This window comes from Strix aluco, chromosome 12 (genome assembly GCF_031877795.1).
Source record: "Strix aluco isolate bStrAlu1 chromosome 12, bStrAlu1.hap1, whole genome shotgun sequence".
In the NCBI taxonomy this organism is placed as follows: Eukaryota; Metazoa; Chordata; class Aves; order Strigiformes; family Strigidae; genus Strix; species Strix aluco.
The window spans coordinates 24471137-24489567 of NC_133942.1; the positions used below are offsets into that span (position 1 = coordinate 24471137).

The following is an 18431-nucleotide window of genomic DNA, read 5'->3' on the forward strand; positions in this document are numbered from 1 at the left end:
GAAAGTAGAGCAAACTGCAGGGCGCACTAGCAATAGGGGGATGGATGGCTTATTGGTGAACTATTGCCAAGGTATACGTACGCTCATTAGTTCGGTCCTTTTCTAAAGTTACTGTTGGGATATTGTTTTACTATAATACCTCTTTTAGACAGACTGAGGCTGCATGAAAAAAAAATCCAGAGGAAATAGAAGAGGCAGAAAGTCCCCAGTGTTGATTTTTAACATGTCCCCGCCTCTCCCTGCAAAGAAATATGGAATACCTGTTCTGTCTCTCGCGTTCACGCCTGGTACCCTCCACAGCTCCACTTCTGATGAAGGCAAAGCTTTGCAATTTCCCCGACGTGGGCCAGTGCATCGTAGACACAATCTGGCCTTTTCTTGGGAGAAGAGGACTCGTTTGAATACTGTGACTAATCCCTGAAGTTCTCATCAGCACAGATGCTGCAGGCCAAAGGTCTGATCCTGGTATTTGTTTAGTTAGGCTAGAACAGGCATAGGGCCAAGAGTGAGAGGCAAAGAGCAGATCACAGCACAGCCTGGCATCATCCTTCCCCTACTCACTGTCTCCAGAAGCAGATGCTCCCTGATGCAGACTGTGTGATTTCAAAGGCGTGAGGGAAAGTGTGGATAAACCAGTGCCGGAGGCTGCAAGTGATATATGGACAGTGTCATGTGGACCTTTTGTTCTTTCCTTCATTTTGGCCTGGGAGATGAAGGGCACTGACAGTATTTCATACAGGAATTATTCATGCATAATACCTTCTTTTTCTTTTTTAATGTCCTTTTTTTCCAAGAGCTCTTTGTTGCTACTGTGGGTTTTCATCATAAACATTAAAATCTTTAATCGATTTTCCCTATCTGAATTTCCTTTGGTGATTTTCCTTGCCCAGTATTACTTTATCATATGACTGAGGCATACAGCTGCCAGTGGGAGTTATTTAATTTCAGGCAGCTCTTTTCTCTGCTATTTATTTTGTATCTGATGAACTAAGGTGACACAGATGCCAGTATACTGTACTGCTCTTAGGAAGATTAAGGACTCTCACATATCTGAAAAGTACAAATCAGGGACACCTCAGATGGGGGCAGTGGGCCAAATACAGAGGAGCAGCTGTGATGGTGTAAAGTACAAGTGAATAGTTAAAACCAAGATGAATTTGCATGGAGGTAAGATAGAAGGACGTGGGGACAGAGAGTGTGCAAAGGTCCCAGACAAGACTGGAATCTAGGAAGTATGTCAGTCGCAGACCCCACTGCAACTTCATAGCTTTTCTTTCTGTAGCCTCATCCCATATCTCATCCATGTCTGTCCCATGCTACTTCTGCATTAGCACAAACACATGAATGTTTTTTTGTCCCACCTGCTTAGATCTTATCTCCTATTTTACCCCATTCAGACTCTTGCTGCATAGAAAAAAAAATGGGTAGTTACAGTGTGAAAAGTTCTTTAAAACCAGGACCATTACACATTACAGTAAAATGGGTGACAATATATGTGAGAGCATAGTATTTCCAGTATTGATAGGATCTAAATTTTCTCAGATTTTCTGGGGGGAGAGATCCAGTAGTTTTAGTATTACTTTTTCCTACCATATTACATGACTATCAAATCATGTGTACAAGAACCAAAATATATTGCAGTTCATTCCTTTGCTTATCACTACATACCCTTTAAATCTGCAGCTATTTCTTGCAAATATATTGCCTCTTCTTCCATTTCCCTTCACTGGCTCCTCTATGCTTTCCCAGCCGGATACTTTGTAAGAAATCTCCATCTCCTTGTAACATCTCTTTTGACAAGTATATTGCTTAGTTCCTGAAGATCTAGGTGTTGCATCCTACCAAGTGGTTTGTGTTTCTAAAGAAAGGAGGGCAATGCTTTTATTTTTTCTCACTGTATTTAATAGCTACATAAAAAACCCCTTACTTTCTGCATTCAGTATCTCTCTGTTGACAGCTGAGCACTGAGACCGTAAGTTATGATTTGAGATGAAGGTGTGGGTGCAGGGTAAAGAGGGTGTCACTGAACTTTCAAAACTAAGCTCCATCCCACTCCTGCAGTAGAGGCGGCTGTGTGCTGCTTCAGTCCCAAACCGTCATGCTTGTAAAGTGCATGCTATCAAAATACTTAAAATGTGTGCACAGGCCACATAGCAACTTCAAGATGGGAAAGGATTAGGAAAGGACTGCACTACACAGCTCTAGGAGACCTAGAGTAATGCAAAGGAAATGCCTGTAGAATACTGAAAGGATAAATCTGAGAAATAGTCTGTGAGGTAGGGAATTTAATAAGGACAATAAAGGAGGCTTGGTCAGAGCTTTGTTCACCTCAAAACACATATATTTAATTGTGTTTTACTTTTTTATTTGCTTTTAATCTGAATGCCAAGTAATACTGGTGCTGGTTTTATTTCAAATCACTGACCATCTTGCCTGTAATCCATTTACAAGTGATGCCACTACCTGGGGCTTGTCAACTGACATGTCATTCCTCATGGCAGCATTAGGCCTCAGACACACCATCATGATGAATCAGTCAAACAGGAAGATTCAGAAAGAAAATGCCATATCTTGACATGTAAGGCAGGGTGGATTTGCAAGGCTGAGACCCATCTGTAATTCCATAATGGAGGGATTTCTCTTGTTCGTCTCAGTTTAAGAGTTTATAGGACATATGCACAATACATATATGAGCTGACTAAAAGTCAAGCTCTGCTTTTGGCTACATTGGTGAAAATACGGTGGGTGTTGACAGTTCTTGGACCTGCACTCATGCAAACTAAAAGGAGGATTTGGCCAAAGAATTAATCAGGTACACTATTCCCCACAGAATAGTCACAAGCAAATGCTGAGATGTCCTGAGTTTTGTCACAGATGGAAAAAGACCTTAGAAACTCTTAAGGATCATCTGCTGCTGGAGACAGAAGAGCCCTGGGAGAACTGTGCTTTTTTAATGCCTGAAATATGTGCATCTTGTACAAGCAGTCATCAGCACAAAGCTTTCCGGCTGAAGCTACTGTAGCGTATGAACTCATTAAGTAAACCGATTTTTTAGCTATCATTAAGACTGATTTCAGGTACCAAGATCATCCCTTTTCCTCCTTTAATAAACATGGCCTTTCTATGCTGTATGAAAACAGAACAGCAAAGCAGGTCTTTCTGTGGAAGTTTAATGATGTAAAATCTCAGCTTCAGTCAATTTGATGAGGATAGAATGTGAAACTGCCTCCCAGGTGCAAGCCAATTATGCAGATGGAAAAAACCCTTTGCAGGAAAATTTGCAAGAGTCCAGAAAACACCATGAATCTGTCTGTAGAGAAGGGTCCATTCCAGGCTCCCATTACTAATTCCATTAAATATTCAGATGGGTACATTAGTTTCCGCCTCTCTAATAAGAACAAAGTAACTTAATTTGTGTTATTTTTTCACATAGAATCTTTTTCCATGGGTTTAAAGGGTGTTACCGCAGTGCATTCTCCCAGAGTAAAGATAAGCATTCTGCTTTTATGCGATTCAGATTTTTGGATGCCCAATTCGAAGGACTTCAGAGTTTCAAAAGTGCTGGGAATTTGCATTTTCAGATGCAATTAATAGTATCTATCGGTGCCTGCAGAAACTAGGCCTAGGACATCTCAGAATGCCTACTCAAAATAGGAGCCCTCCTGCAGCATGAATGCCTCAGTGAGTCATCCCAGATCAAAGAGCAAGTTAGAAAGCGAGGCAAGGCAGAAACCAGATCTTCTGACTCCTGATGTCTGGTTCGAGTGATGAGATTATATTGCTCCGCGGAAAGCTGGCTGCCAGAGGAGTGACCTATTTTACCAACGTAGGTCACTTCCATTAGCCCAGTAGTTATTGTTCTGTTGTTTTAATTAGTGCCATTTCAAATAAGTGGCCAGCTCTGCAGAAAGGTCAGTACCTTTCTAAACTCTTCCTCTGTAAAAATTACGTTGCTAGGGAAACGATACCAGAAAAGTAATCAATTCTTGTTAGACCTCCAAATACGACATGCAGTTGCTTAGCTGCTGGCCAGGCACATCTCACTTGAGAAGATGACTCACTCCATCAGTGTAACTCAGAGCAAACATTGTTCAGCCCTGGCCTAGCCACATATGACAAGTACAAACATGTTTTGAAACAATACCAGCTGTTAAAGACATTAATTCTGAAGGGGGAAAAGGGCAATAATATTCTCTCAATGATATATATGTAGGTACACCAGATGATCCCCATAAACATGAGCAGGCTTACATATTAACTCCTCTCTGTCGTGCAGAAAATAACGGCTGCTTATGAAATCTTGAGATTCATGTTGATGTGCCATCCAGCTAGCAAGATAGCTTCAGTATCTCTCCTGTAAAATGCAGTCCTTATTAAAAGGCCTGTCATATAAATTTGTCCATATCTTTACTGACAAAATAAAGCTCCGAAAATGGAATATCATATTCAGTCTGGCTTCAGTCGCAAAGCTTGGATCATTAGTGGTCAGCATTGCCATATTATGCTTCATATACAGATGTAGCTGTTCAATGCATATGGCTGGAAAATAATGCATATTACCATGTTACTGTACTTGACAAAGTAGTAATAAATATTGTTTATTACTCGTATACTGAACTCAAATGACATTGTTAGCCAAATCAAAAGACTCAGACAAACTGTAGAATTCCTGATAGGATTTATAGAAGTAACTGAATAATGGAGGAGTATAAATCCTATTGCCTTCAGTAGCATATGCTGTATGTGGATATGTGAACAACTTTTAAACACTACAGTCTATCAACATAACAAAACCATTTGGAAATATTATCAGTATGCAGACATTTAAATCTAAAAATGTCTAAGCAGGTTATAAATCCATCTTGTGGTGGAGTCTTTGTTCTCCGCTAATGCAAGCTTACTGCAGCAGTGCCTAAATGCAGACACTTTTAAGACAGAACATGAAAGGCACTTATGAATCAATGCACTTACATATGTGTGGCATTTTAAACATTTAAATGCTCCTATTTATTTTAAAATAACATGTTTACACTTAAAATTAAGACTAATTTAATAGATTTTGCTGCATTAAGGTCTCAAATCAGCAACATTTTTGCATTTGCATGAATTAGTGAAGGAGAATAATCTATTCACTTGAATTTACAAAGGGTTTTTAAGTTCTTAGCTGTAAAATCTTATCCTAAAAACTGTGCCTCTTGCAACAGAGAAATCCTTATATTCCTGCTGGAATACTAGTATGGTACTGTTTCAGGATAAAAAATAGTATCTTAAGCTCGGCTGAAAGGAATGTTTACAGTCCTTTCAATAAGCTTTGGATCAAGTGATTAGTGAGGCATCAGTACCACCACTGTAATTTCAACTGGTTTCTTTCTTCATCAGTATGTCTGATCCAGCTTGTAACCCAGCCCAGACCTGTTTAGTTTAGGGCATATGGCAAGGTCAGAAATCACATTAAAAGGACATGTACAAAATGAAAATAGTTTTCACAAAAAAACCTTAATGTAATGTAGAATTGACAGGGTGCAATCAGGCAGGGTGCCAACAAAAGCTGCTTATATTTTAATTCTATGTAAATAACAAAATATAGAGGACTTGGGCAGACAGGATTATGTGATTTCTCATCAGATGGTAGGCAGAATTGCTTATGGTGATCTGCCACGAAGAGAAATGTGCTTGCTAAAAAGTTAATCCTTAGCTTTCAGTGCTGAGTATCTTTCTGATGGAAAAAGATGCTCCTGGCTGATGGAAAAAATGTTGGCCTTACACAGAAGATATGATCTAAAACATTGACTAGCCCTATAATATCTATTCTGCCACAGTTACTACATCTCATACTGAATATTTTAGCTGTTTATGTAAAGGGAATATTGACAATTCAAAACCAAGTCTCTCAAAAATACCCCACCAACTAGCTGGCGTCTATCAAATTTTGGATCCATGTTTAACTGATCCTTTAAAGAGAGCTGATAAAGGGAAACAAAATTCAACACCATGTCCATAATACGACTGAGGGAAAACAGCAGGCTGTATGATGTATTTGTGAATGTCTATTAAGTATTGTATCAAAAGGACTTTTTTTTTCCCCACATAAGCATACAATGTTTATATCTGAAACATCCATCTTGATGAAAAAATGCTTTTACTTTCAAATCAGATGAGTTCAGCCCTGAAGTTTGCATAGAAAAACATTTTCTAGACTTCTAAAGCTGTATACATGGCCATGGCTGTCTACTGGGTTTTCAGGTAAATGCTTGACTTCAGCAACTTTAAAAAAAATTTGTTCTAATCAGTTCAATTTACATATTTAAATATTACATATTTATTTCATCTAAATACGATTTATAACCTTTTATTAGACTTCTTTTCCAGTGAAACCATATAAAATCCAGACAGATAAGCAGTTTCGCATAATATTTTCCCACCAGGATGAAGCACGTATTTCACAGTCTTGTATATATTCATCAGAATAAATTGCTACAGATACTGTTATCTATATTTTGTGACTAATGTGGCTTAAATAATCAGAATATATATGCACACATTTACTGTCTTTATGAATATTGGCTCTATTAGGTACACCTATTGTCATGGTTTAGTTGGGGTTTTTTAATAAGATTGATCAAAGTTCCATAGAACTATTTGTTTGTTCTTTTAATGTTGGCTCTGCATCAATTCTTCAGGGGCATGAGGTGAAGACTGTTCTTTTAGATTTGTACTTACCATTCAAACTGGTGTTGCAGAGAGTATAGTATAGATTTGGCATCATAACTGTTGAAGAATAACTGGGGTTTGGTTTTGTTTTGCCTTGATTTCTAGAAAACTTAGATACAATGATAGCTGAGCAGACAAAGAAGAAACTTGAGAACCCTTCCACTCAAACCAGAACAAAGCTACCAGCAGGTATTTATTCTACAATTTTCTCTCCTGGAATAACACATTTTTTTAATCTATTCAGCTAGTGTGCTAATGGCTTTAGAAGCCAGAGTGCTAGTTGACTATACAGTCCCTCAAGGACCCGTAGCCACAGTTCGGATGTCTAAACACACAACAGGAGAGGAATTTTTATTTAGTTGTCCAGTCTTTGTCTTTGAGAAGTATATATTCACTGTCCTTTTCTTCAGTCAGTCTAGAAATTACACATATACAAAAGCAAGCTGTATCAATGCTTTTTAAGACTCAAATAATAAAAAAATCATTCTATGATGACTTTGGATCTAGTGAATGGAAATTTCCTGTCATTTTTCTCTGCACAGAGGGATGTGCCTTTATGAACTATCTATTACTGCATTTTAGTCACCTGTATTCAGCTACTGTTTATAAGAGCAGAAACAGGCATTCCTGTTTCCAGAGGTCTGGGGTAGAGATGACCTTTAGAAACCACTTTGAGCCAAACACCAATAAGGTTTTTCCTCAATCATCAGTCAAAATGTTTTACTTCCTAAAGATTGTATTGATGTGATTTAGAAGAGCTTTTGGTACATTTGATACAAAATTGCTCTTACTGTTATTTCTTTAGACAAGAGTAGTGAAGAAGCAGACAGTACAAAGGAAGAAGCAGCTAAAATGGAAAAGGAATATGAAATTTCAAAGGATTCTACAAAAATTGAAGAACAAAATGCAGCAGGAAACAGTGAAGAGCCCAGAGGTACAAAATAGACATTGCTTTTGCTACATATGTACACTCCAAGTGATTGGAATCTTTTCCTGTCTTTGGTATTTTTTTCCATTGTGTTAGCATAAATATCTTCAGTTTATAGTTACTGGGAGTCAGCACACAACAGCTTGATTCGGAAGTGTACTTATTTGCTTACTTTTAAATACATGAAACTATATTTCTTGCTGAGTAAAGCCATAATCTTTCACCGAATTCATAGCCCCTTTTGAGGGGCAAAATGCATTTTGACACAGTAGCGCAGAGAGATTTTGCTTCTTGGCATCTGTGGCTTTTCAGTGAAATCAGATCATCAGGATATTCAATATTCTGAGTGAGCCCACTGATTTCTCTAGTTTGTGTTAGAAGGAGCTGGTACCGAAAGGTACTTAAAAGTTCTGCAAAGCGAAGCAATTTGCATTACTCACTGCCAGAGGTTAAGGGTCATCAGCAATTAACCTGTTTTACATAACTTGAAAATTTATTACAGTAAGTTAGTGTCTCAATAAGCAAACTTAGCTCAGTAGTACTTTTATTATCCTAGTTGCCTCAGCATGACACATAATGCCACATGCTACTTTAGACTGTACTAGCTGAAATTGCTCCGTTCATGGGGTGCAAATCAGCTGCTATATCTCAAAACAAATCTGCAGGGGACAGAGTACCTCCTTACAGTGCCGAACTTTTGAAGGAGGATGTTTGTTGGTGCAGAAACCTTTCAGTGGGTCCTTATTGATAAGGATCCAGCGTGAGCATCTATGTTTTGTAGACAGTTGGCTAAAAGAATTGCTTATAATCTGTTTTGCCCTGGTGCTGTTTTATGCTCGTACTTTTTTGGATGCATGTGTTTTCACTGCAACATGCTCAGTTATGAATTGCAATAATCAAGGCTACAGCAGGTTGTAGATCGTTGGTCACCTGGTTCAGTCCTGTGGGCAATGCAGACATAGAAACTATTAGCCACTCACAGATAGGAGGTGGCATTTTTTCCAGCAGTGGTTATTTGAGCATAGAAGAGGAAAATAGCTCAAGATGGCTGTCTAATTTCACAGTAAAGAAAAACTCTCTCAATAGCTGAGCGACGTGGTAAATAATGTGTTTTGCTTGTCTACTGAAGGTTTATCTGCTCAGTTTGGTTCAGGTCATTTTCCTTTACCTTCAGAAAAATGTTCAGCCCAATAGCTTTTTAGAAATTTAGATTGGATCAGTATTTAATTCTTTATCTCATCATGCAATTCCCTTTGCTCTTTCACAGAGTAACTTACTATAAAGCAAACTCTGCACTCCCAGCTCGAAAATGATGGTATATCTAATACTGTATCCACTTACTAATGGGACTAGACATGCACAGTTGGCAGTAGTAGCCTTCTACATGCTAATCAGACTAGGGGTTTTTTGTGACAAATGTAAGAACATTACATCAATAAAGCTCCAGCCAAGCTAAGAATTCAAGATCCATTAGCTGAAATATTTCCTTAGGGACCTTATTAGGTAATCCTTGAACTAATTCTGTCCTGTGTGCTTTCTGGTCCAAAATTATCCATCACTTTAAAATTTCAGCTATAACAAGGGGTATTATGGTAATGTTAATACATCCTTCTCCTCAGTAAATATAAGTAGCCATATTTCAACTTGCCTTTCCAAAATATCACAATCTTAGATTTGCCGTATGCTGTTAGTACTACTGTATGGAGGAGTTTTCTGACACTTTGTGTATGAGCAGATGCACAAAGCTTTTGGTCTAATTTAAGTCATTTCTTGCTGTCTTAACAGCTTCATCTTCGCTGAACAATTGTTATGATCAAAAAGCTACAAATTGTCTTTAATCTATGCATGCAGTATCTGCAGATACCACCAAAAGTTATGTATACAGATCAAAAAAGCCATGATCCTCAGTTTGTGGATGACTAATCTTGCACAGGCAAAACCTGCTAGCCATCTGTGGGAATTTTGCCTGACTAAGGTTGACAGGACTCAGCTTTTAAACAGAAACTAAGAATAGTTTTAATCTGCCTTCGCTGTGACCAACTTCACCCAGTTAAGCAAACTGCATCAATCATTGATGTAAGTGCCTGATTTCTCTCTCATCCTTTCCTCTAGGGAAAGCTGAGGCATATCTGGAAGCAATCAGGAAGAACATAGAATGGCTAAAAAACCACAACAAACAAGGTAACCAAGAAGGTATGAAGTAAAAAAGCCTTAACATTGGGGTGGGCACCATATGCATTACAAAGCATGTAATTTATATTGTATTGTATAACTTCGCATTATGTTGTAAGTTAAATAATAGTAATGTGAAATTGTGCTTGTCTAGATTATAGTGATAATTAGTGGTGTTAGATTTAACTAATACAGATTATGTAAAAGTTAAATCAATGAATGAAAATAGTAAACGATGGCAAATTCCTGTAAACTGACTTGAACATCCATTGGGCACAAAACACACAGTGACTAACCAGCTCGACGTTAGCCCTGTGCTGTCCAGATAGTCATGGTGGGCAACAGTACATCAGTTTTGTCTAGTACTTCATTTCTTGGTTCAACATATCTTTTAATTATGATTTTATACATGAGGTAAGTGCATTTTAAATGACTGGATGTGTCTAGAAAAGCTCAGTGCATCTGGCTAGCACTGTGCATGCCAGCACAAACAGCAGTGAGTTTTGTTTCATAACCATAAATAGTTAAGACACAAACTTATGTCACTAGCACTGTAATATATTGGATTACAGCCCAAATCAACTCTAATGACTTGTAGCTCTCACACACAAAGCTGTGTAGAGGGGGAGCAGTGACTGAAGCAGCTGCGCAGGGTATGCTTGCCAGCTGCCCCACTACTTGACTGTTCCTTGAAGGCGGGGCTGTGTGAGAGCTGTAGCAAGGGAGCTAACAGCAGCAGGACTTCTAGCTTATTTTTCACAGATCTTTATTTATCCATATCATTTTTGCCCTCAAGGTCTTACATAAAACCAGTCTCCTATCCCTTGTCTCTGCCATCAGCTGCTCTGTAGGTGAAGGTCCCTAGCTGAGGGGTCCATCCATGGGGTACGGCTGGCACCTGCTGAGAACGATCCTTCTTGCACCAGCCAAGCAGAGGGGGATCTGAGATGAGATTAGCCCTGGGTAATCTAGCCACCCTCTCTGTGAGCTGAAGTGCATATGAATTACATTTCAGAGATGAGTGCATGCCTACAGCCCAACACATTCATTTTCCTATGCAGAAACTCTGTAATAGAAAAGACTTTTTAAAAAATTTTTCCATCTCTAAAATCATTTCCACACAATGGCAGCGATGGCAATTAGCAGCAGGCATACATATTTGCTCAAGAGTTTTCCTGCCAATTCTAATAAATGTTTCTGATTATCAATGTACTCATTATAGTAATTAGATCTCAGTCATGCATGATTACTTCTTTGTATCACAATACTGACTGGGCAGCCCCTCACTCCTCTTCATAGTAACATTTCCTCTGCACTGCTACAGTCTGAAAATGGCTGTGACTGCAGATCAATAGTATTTTATATGCCTGTGAATGCATTAAGATGCACACTTTCTGCGTAGATGGATTTTCATTTGCACTAAAATATCTTTATTGTCCTCTGGCAATGGAAATGGGCCTTAAAGTGAGTGTAAGTTACAACAGAATTAGCATAGCGTTCTTACTCTTCAGATACATTATCTTTATTGTGCCTTTCCATACTTTTTATTTTTGTAAAATGCTAATTCAGTTCTCCTGGGATGATGTTAAAGGAAGTGCAGGCAGGGTAAGCTTATCTAACCATGAATGCATTGCACTGAGTTTCTTCAGTACAAGATTAGGGGTTATTGATGTGCTCATCAATCATTTCTCCACTTCCAGCTAGCACCTGAGAGACAGCAGAAAAGTGATTCACAAATTTGTGAATGGCCAGTCTCTTCCACCCCTATTCATGGATTGTTTTACTCACTGAATATACTTGAAGAGGTTTAGGTTTTCTTCAGGCAAATGTTTGTAGATCCTTAACTTTGTATGAATTTCAGTAGAAATTATTATCGATTCAATGACTAATGACCCTGGAAATGTAAATTTGCATTTTTCCAGTTTAAAAATATCGATTGCCTGTTAAGGAGGTGAGTAAACTTGAGTGGACTGGATGATTTAAAGGGAACCATGTCAAAAGCCTAGATTTTGGCCTGATTGGCTTTTGTGTCCAAAGTTTGTTTTGCAGATATTCAATCTATAGGCTCTGTGGGCCTCTCCTTAGTAATCTCCCAGACCTGGCTTGATCTTTGAAACCAATGCCCTTTAAGACCAGCTGCTCTCCTGTGTAAATTAACATCACTCCCACCAATAGACGTCAGCTGCTGGGTGTTCTATTGCATTTAGTCTCCAAAGAACATAACTGTGAGTCATTTCACTAATACATGCAAATAGCATGTTCGGATTTTTCAGAAAATACTTAGGTAGTTTATAGTTTCATAACACTAACAGTAGCCATTTAGGAATGAAGGTAAATTCTATGATTAATTGCAATGGCAAATAGCTTGATTTGAGTATGCAAATATGACCTCACTTAATTTACTGTAGCAGTTTCATTGCTCAGTGTAATGCTGCAGCTGTTGTGGTGAATATAAACCAAAGCTGATTTTTCTAATTACTTGTCCAATTTAATAGGTTGCAAATAAGTATTAGAAATTAACAGTTATCAATTTCTAGGAAAAAAAAACCAAATTAAATTGCCATGAGATATACAAATTAGCCAGAATTGAACAATATCTTAATGGTTGTAATCCCATACGCAGTGTTTAATACTTAAACCTTCACATCTCCACGTAATGATCTTAGAGTTGTATTATTCTAGAAGAAAAATAAGCTCAGGAATTTTAATGTGAATAATATGGATATTATATTAATTTAGTATTTGTTCTTCCATTCATTTCCATTCCATGGTACCTTTCACTGGAGACTCTCATTCTGTCAACATGAACGAAATCTCCCAACCTTATTTTTAAACTGCTGGGTACTATTTGTCCCTCTTACTCAGACAGGATGGAGAGACAAACAAGTTACATTCTCTCAAGTAATGTCAGTAACAGCCCAGACGTGAAATCCTGGCCTCAGTACAGCAAATGGCAAAGTGCCTGTTAACTCAGATATGGAGAGGACACCTCTGCAGAAGTGGGAGTTTTGAATATCAATTTTCTGTATTACTTGCTTGAAATTGCCTTATACTGTTATAAAAATGATCGCAAGCATTAATTTGCTTCTTAATGTCTTTCTATTTTTATGCAATTTTGGTCACTCAGCCATAAAAAGACAGAAAGTCATTATTGTCGGTTTTGTTGAGAATGTACAGTTTGAAAGAAGGTCCTTCCATTTATTGTTGTATGATGATATACATTGGACTACATTACAAAATTGGTATTAATATATTCTGAAGGTTCTCTCTCTGGAATAAGTAATTTATACTGGAATATTCAGGATGTATCTGCTTTTGTGAAAGATACTAATTCATTTAACTTCTATGAACCCTTAAGACACTGTTTTCCAGACTACTAACTTGTCATTCTAACAAATTAAGCTTTACATTCTATGCAGTAGACTATGTAACTGAAACTTGTATTGTGTTTATGTCTGAATATACTGGATCTGTTGCCAGAGTTATGACTACACAATAGGTTGGTTACCTTTTTATGTTACTTGAAAGATTGCTCTACAACGGAATTATTTTCATGGAAGATAGTGCTATTTTCCAGCATAGGAAATGTCTGTTTAATGCATGTGGTGTGAATCATGCTGCATAGATGCAGCCATCTATCAGAAAAGGAGAGAGGGTCTTTCAGCACTGTATTGCAGATTGACATGCAAAGGTTGTCAAAGACTACTTTGACACTATCACTGTCATAAAGACGACTCACTGCAGTATTGTTCATGTCAGGATATTATGTTCTGTATCAAGGTAAAGAGTTGTATTATTTCGATTTATTTTCAGGAAGTTGTTTTCTTGAATTTTCCCTACAGGTGTTTGTAGTAAGTGGGAATTTTACTGGGATTTCAATAGGAAACAGTCCATTTAATGCTATCTTTTGAATCCATGACAGTTGTGAAAATAGGGTTTTAACAACAGCTTTTGCCATGCAGACTAGAACACCAAATCTCTTGACCCGAAAATATTCTTACTTCAGCATTTGCCAGCAATCAATCAAGAGCAAGAGATGATTATTCCTCTTGAATACTAAAAGCACCATGAAATGTAAAAAGACTTCGTGAAGGTGTTGGTTTTTTTTAAATTCATTTTGCAAGTTGCACTTGTAGTGAATTCTCTTCGTGTTGGATAAAATGCATTTGTTGGATAAACTTTACAATGACATTCTTTCTTAGGTGAAGCAGTATAATGGCAATGACTCATTGTGCGAATGAATTCTTATTTTTCAGACTATGATCTTTCAAAGCTGAGAGATTTCATTGATCAGCAAGCTGATGCTTATGTGGACAAGGGCATCCTGGACAAGGAAGAGGCTGATGTAATTAAACGCATATATAGCAGCCTGTAAAAAGCTAGTGGCTGCCAAACATGTAGAAAACTAGTATAGCTTCCCTCACTCCTGGCTCAACGACTTATGATCTGTTAATTTGAGGATATCACTAGAAATGCTCTGTTTACATTGTACTGACAACTTTCTAGGCAGAAATGAAGAGCTGTAGTGCTCTACACTGACTGCATACTCACAAATCCACCCTAAACGCCAAATTCTGACACTGAATTTCTATTTGATAGGGTAAATATTTATGTAATGTTCTCTTTGATTTATTATTTGTGTTTGGTTTACTTTTGTAGATAAGCCAATCATTCTGTTGGAAAGTTCCTTTAATGCTACATCTTTTTGCTCTCACTCCACTAGCTTTCTATAGATGCAACTATGTAAAGGGCATTATTAGAAAATAGTTCATAGTTCTCTAAATAAAATATTTGAAAATAATTTACCTATTAAAGTTTTCCTTAATATGATTTCATATAGAGAAATCTTGTTTTTAAATCCTAATGCCTTTTTTCCCTTGACCCTTTTTTATTTCTTTATGTAGTATCCTATAACTTGAACTATAGTGTCTTTAGCTAACTGATAAATCTTTGACACTACAACTGCCTTCCATATTACAGAGCTGTATTCTTCCCATTGTTGCTTCATTCAGCATGTATAAACATTCTCTCTGGTGCACCATTTGATGATTGTGCATGCATAATTAGTTGAATTCCTGATGTGAGTAGCCTGATAAGTGTAAATAGCCATTACTTTCTTTAAAGGGGGAAAAAAAAAAGGAAAGTGATTCAACTCATTTTGCATGGGAAGGGGAGTTTGCAACTAGAGGTGTTTTTAGGAACATGGACCCTGCTTTTCAGAAAGACTTAACCTATCATATCTCCAGCATCTCTGAATATCAAGGCTGTGGTGTGTTTACTGACTTCTGATCTGTGTTGAGCAGTATTATTTGGAAAACTATTTTTTGGGCATATATATGCTATCACTAGCCAAGAATTTGGTACCTCCTAAAGAATGAAAAACGAAACCGAAAATGTTGACCTCATTCTTCAACTTACAGAGTTTCTGAAGAATGGTTTATAAGATCTTTTATATTTAAGTGAATGGATAAGTTTATGCATGAAGAACTCATAAAGCAAGATCAAAGGTAAAAAAGTTTTTAGAAAAGCAAATTTTAAACTGAGTTCCAGAAGATGTAAATCCTGAGACTTATCCCCTGCAGCAGTCATTTGTCTAAATGAACTCCAGGAAAGCCCTGTTCTCTTTAGTTACAGGTTCTTCATTGATAATGGGGGTTATCCCTGCTCTGATTTTTTTAAAAAGCTCATGACATTTCTGAGATTGATACAGTCAAAAAATGTTAGCTGATGCAGAGGTCAGCATCTGCCTGCCAATGAAGGAAGATGCTGACTTGCAGCACTGCCTGCACAGCACAAAGTTCTGTAAATGTTAAATTGGCAGGTCGTTTCCTTCCTCACTTTCTCAGCACAGTTGGAGATTAAGGGGGAGGTTTGAGCAATGTTTCTTAGCCAGCTGAGGTATAAACTTTGGAATTCCTGCAAAACATAAATTATCAACTGAACATTATCAACAGAACCTTATTGGTAACAAATATTAAATGAATGTGATAGCAGTGAGGTGTAACAGCATATCTATTTGAAAACTGATGATACATAAGCCAATGAATGCTTTCTAGCATACAAAAAGTACTGCTCATACACATCCTGATACGGATCATTGAACTGCAGTATCAGTCACTAATGGTGGTATTTATTTTAAGATTAAAAACTGTATCCAGAAATGTAGTCAATGTAACCTTCCTGTTTGAAAAATAGTCCCTTAGAAACACTGCAGGTAATTAGGAAAAATGAATTCCTGTTATTTTGAATCAGTGTATTTGTTCTCATATAAACCCTCTAATCTTTTTTTTTATTATTATTATTATTATTTGCCAATATTCCCAAAGAACAGAATTTCTTCTCGTCCCTATAGATCTCAGTTATTTTCTGCAACAGCTTGTGACTTACTTTCTTATGTGACTATCACACTGGAAAAGTGGATTTTTGGATTTATGAAAGAAATCAGGAGAAAGGTAAGCATAGAGCTTTACAGTTGGGGAAGTGATAGTGATCTAAGATCTGCACTTAAAAAACAAAAAGGACAAGCTTTCCTTCCCCAACGGTTACTTTAAAAAAAAGCAAACTTTCTTCTGCCAATATAATGGGTAATACAATATTTTTAATTTTCATTGGAAGTTAGGTTCTTACTTTGGCCTCTCAGGAGTCTCTGCGGGAGTCTGGTACTACTGGAAAGATGTCATCAACTAGCCACCTGTGACTACGAACAGTCTGTGTCCACAGAAAGGCTAGTACAGTATTTTTTAACCTCTCAGTTTTGCAAATTTTGTAACATCAACAAAGCATAGATGACATCATTTAGGAAAAAAAAGTCCAAACAAGGGGTATGACCTGATTCTAGTTCGGAGTATGCATGTCCTTGGACCTGTCCTGTGCTTACCCTGCTGCTGTGCATCACTTGGGGTACATACACAGACCAATCAGACCAGCCTGATGACTAGCTGAGAACAGAGCAAGCCCTCTGAGGGGCAGCTGAGCAACCTCACCTACGTTCTTCACACTAGAGTCACTCCCCATCCTGACCAAGCCTATTAAACTTGGTATTTGAATGCTTCAAATACTGGTTTCATTGCTGGTACATCAAATGAACATCTATCGGTAAATCACACCTTTCAGAACTAGACAGTAAAAACACAGCCAGCCTGATGAATCACGCGGCATTTCTGAAAGGCTATGACTTATGCTAAATAAAAGCAAACTGAGTGACGCAAGTTTCAACCTGCGCTACAGATCAGTCCTTAGTTTGAAGGGAACACTTGGAGCACGTTAGCACTGGACATCTGCTGCTAGTGTGTTTAGTACATAATTAGTAAATCATATTCTGCCAGTGCTTTCCTTTTTCCTGGTGAGAAACACCGGTTTTTTCAACACTTGCACATCTCTGGTTCTAAATTGACAAAAATCAGTTTCTATGTTGTTTGTATTTCTGCTGGATCCTTCAGAAATCCTTCACTCCCTAAATTATCACTGAAAATGTAACAACATATATGGTATTCACCTTTGGAGCTTTTTTATTAGATTCTTGTTTCTGATACTGTACTTTATTAAACACTTTACTACAAGCTACAGTAGTACAAGGCTGCTTTTGTGTGTCAAAGAGAATGCATCTTTTCTATCCACTGCCCAGCTTTTTGAGGATGTCCGGCACCACGGAGCAATAGGAGTTCATCACGTCTGCGGGAAGGAGGATGCCCCGCTCTGGGAATGTTCCATGCAACTACAGCACCTGATGGCTGAGTTAACTGGGCTTACAGGGGTTTAGTAGCCTCCAGCCACGTTACAAATGAGTCCCAAAGGAAGACTTTTTAGTAGTTATGTCCCACATTTCATTTAAAAAAGATCCTAGTTCAAGCCTGCTCGGGTTTTGACTTTTCAAGCTTTGACGGAAGAAATATGTAAAAACAAAACCACAAATATGCAGGTTTTCCACCACAGAACAGGTGCAAACCATGGAATTTTATCCGCACTCTGTGCTTCACTTCAGCCCAAAATTGCCCTATTCCAGCCCTGAACCACACCTTGTAGGACTGGTATAAATATATAAACAAAGAATGAAGTTACAAGTGTAGGAAGAATAAAGGTAGAGTGAGAAGCAAAATATACAGGATAATATATAAACAATATATAAAATGTACAGGGAAAACTGTCATTTTATTGAGTAATAATATGACAATGTAAAACATTAGTTATTTCGGAGTCTTAAGAACCCCTTTTTTCCAGAGTAGGAAAACTCCATCTTGAATGATGCTGAATCTATTACAGATCCTATTCCCAGGCACCATTTTCGGTCACCTGCTCGGTTTCCCTCGGGGTTGAGCCGACGCAGGGCACAGCGGGTGCCTGCCAGAGGTGTGTGCGACCGGCCACCCCACACGAGGGCTGCAGCCCAGCCACGCAGCTCACAGGACCTCACGCCAATGAAGGGGTGCCATAAAAATTGGCATTTGGTTCCTGTCTTTGTCCTAGGAATTATGAAACAACACATCTATCTACCTGAAAACCAGAACAGGCATTAATTAAATGCAACAAAATCTAACATTTTGCCCACGCTGCAAGAGGCTGCCAGGGCAAAGAACCCCGTTGGATCAGCACTCAGGCAAAAGCCAGGTTGGCAGCAGCTGTG

At 38.0% G+C, this 18431-nt stretch overlaps 1 protein-coding gene across 3 annotated transcripts in view; it reads left to right on the forward strand.

The window, feature by feature from the left end:
- Positions 1 to 17372, forward strand: part of SCG3 (secretogranin III) — a 29242-nt gene extending 11870 nt beyond the window's left edge. For 2 of the 3 annotated variants that reach the window (XM_074837924.1, XM_074837926.1), the window contains 4 exons: positions 6817 to 6900; positions 7517 to 7645; positions 9752 to 9832; positions 14068 to 17372. In XM_074837924.1, the coding sequence (XP_074694025.1) occupies positions 6817 to 6900; positions 7517 to 7645; positions 9752 to 9832; positions 14068 to 14186 (413 nt within the window). In that variant the 3' untranslated portion in view covers positions 14187 to 17372. The remainder of the gene's footprint in view (positions 1 to 6816; positions 6901 to 7516; positions 7646 to 9751; positions 9833 to 14067) is intronic. The other variant, XM_074837925.1, reaches the window with a different exon arrangement.
- Positions 17373 to 18431: the final 1059 nt, after the last annotated feature.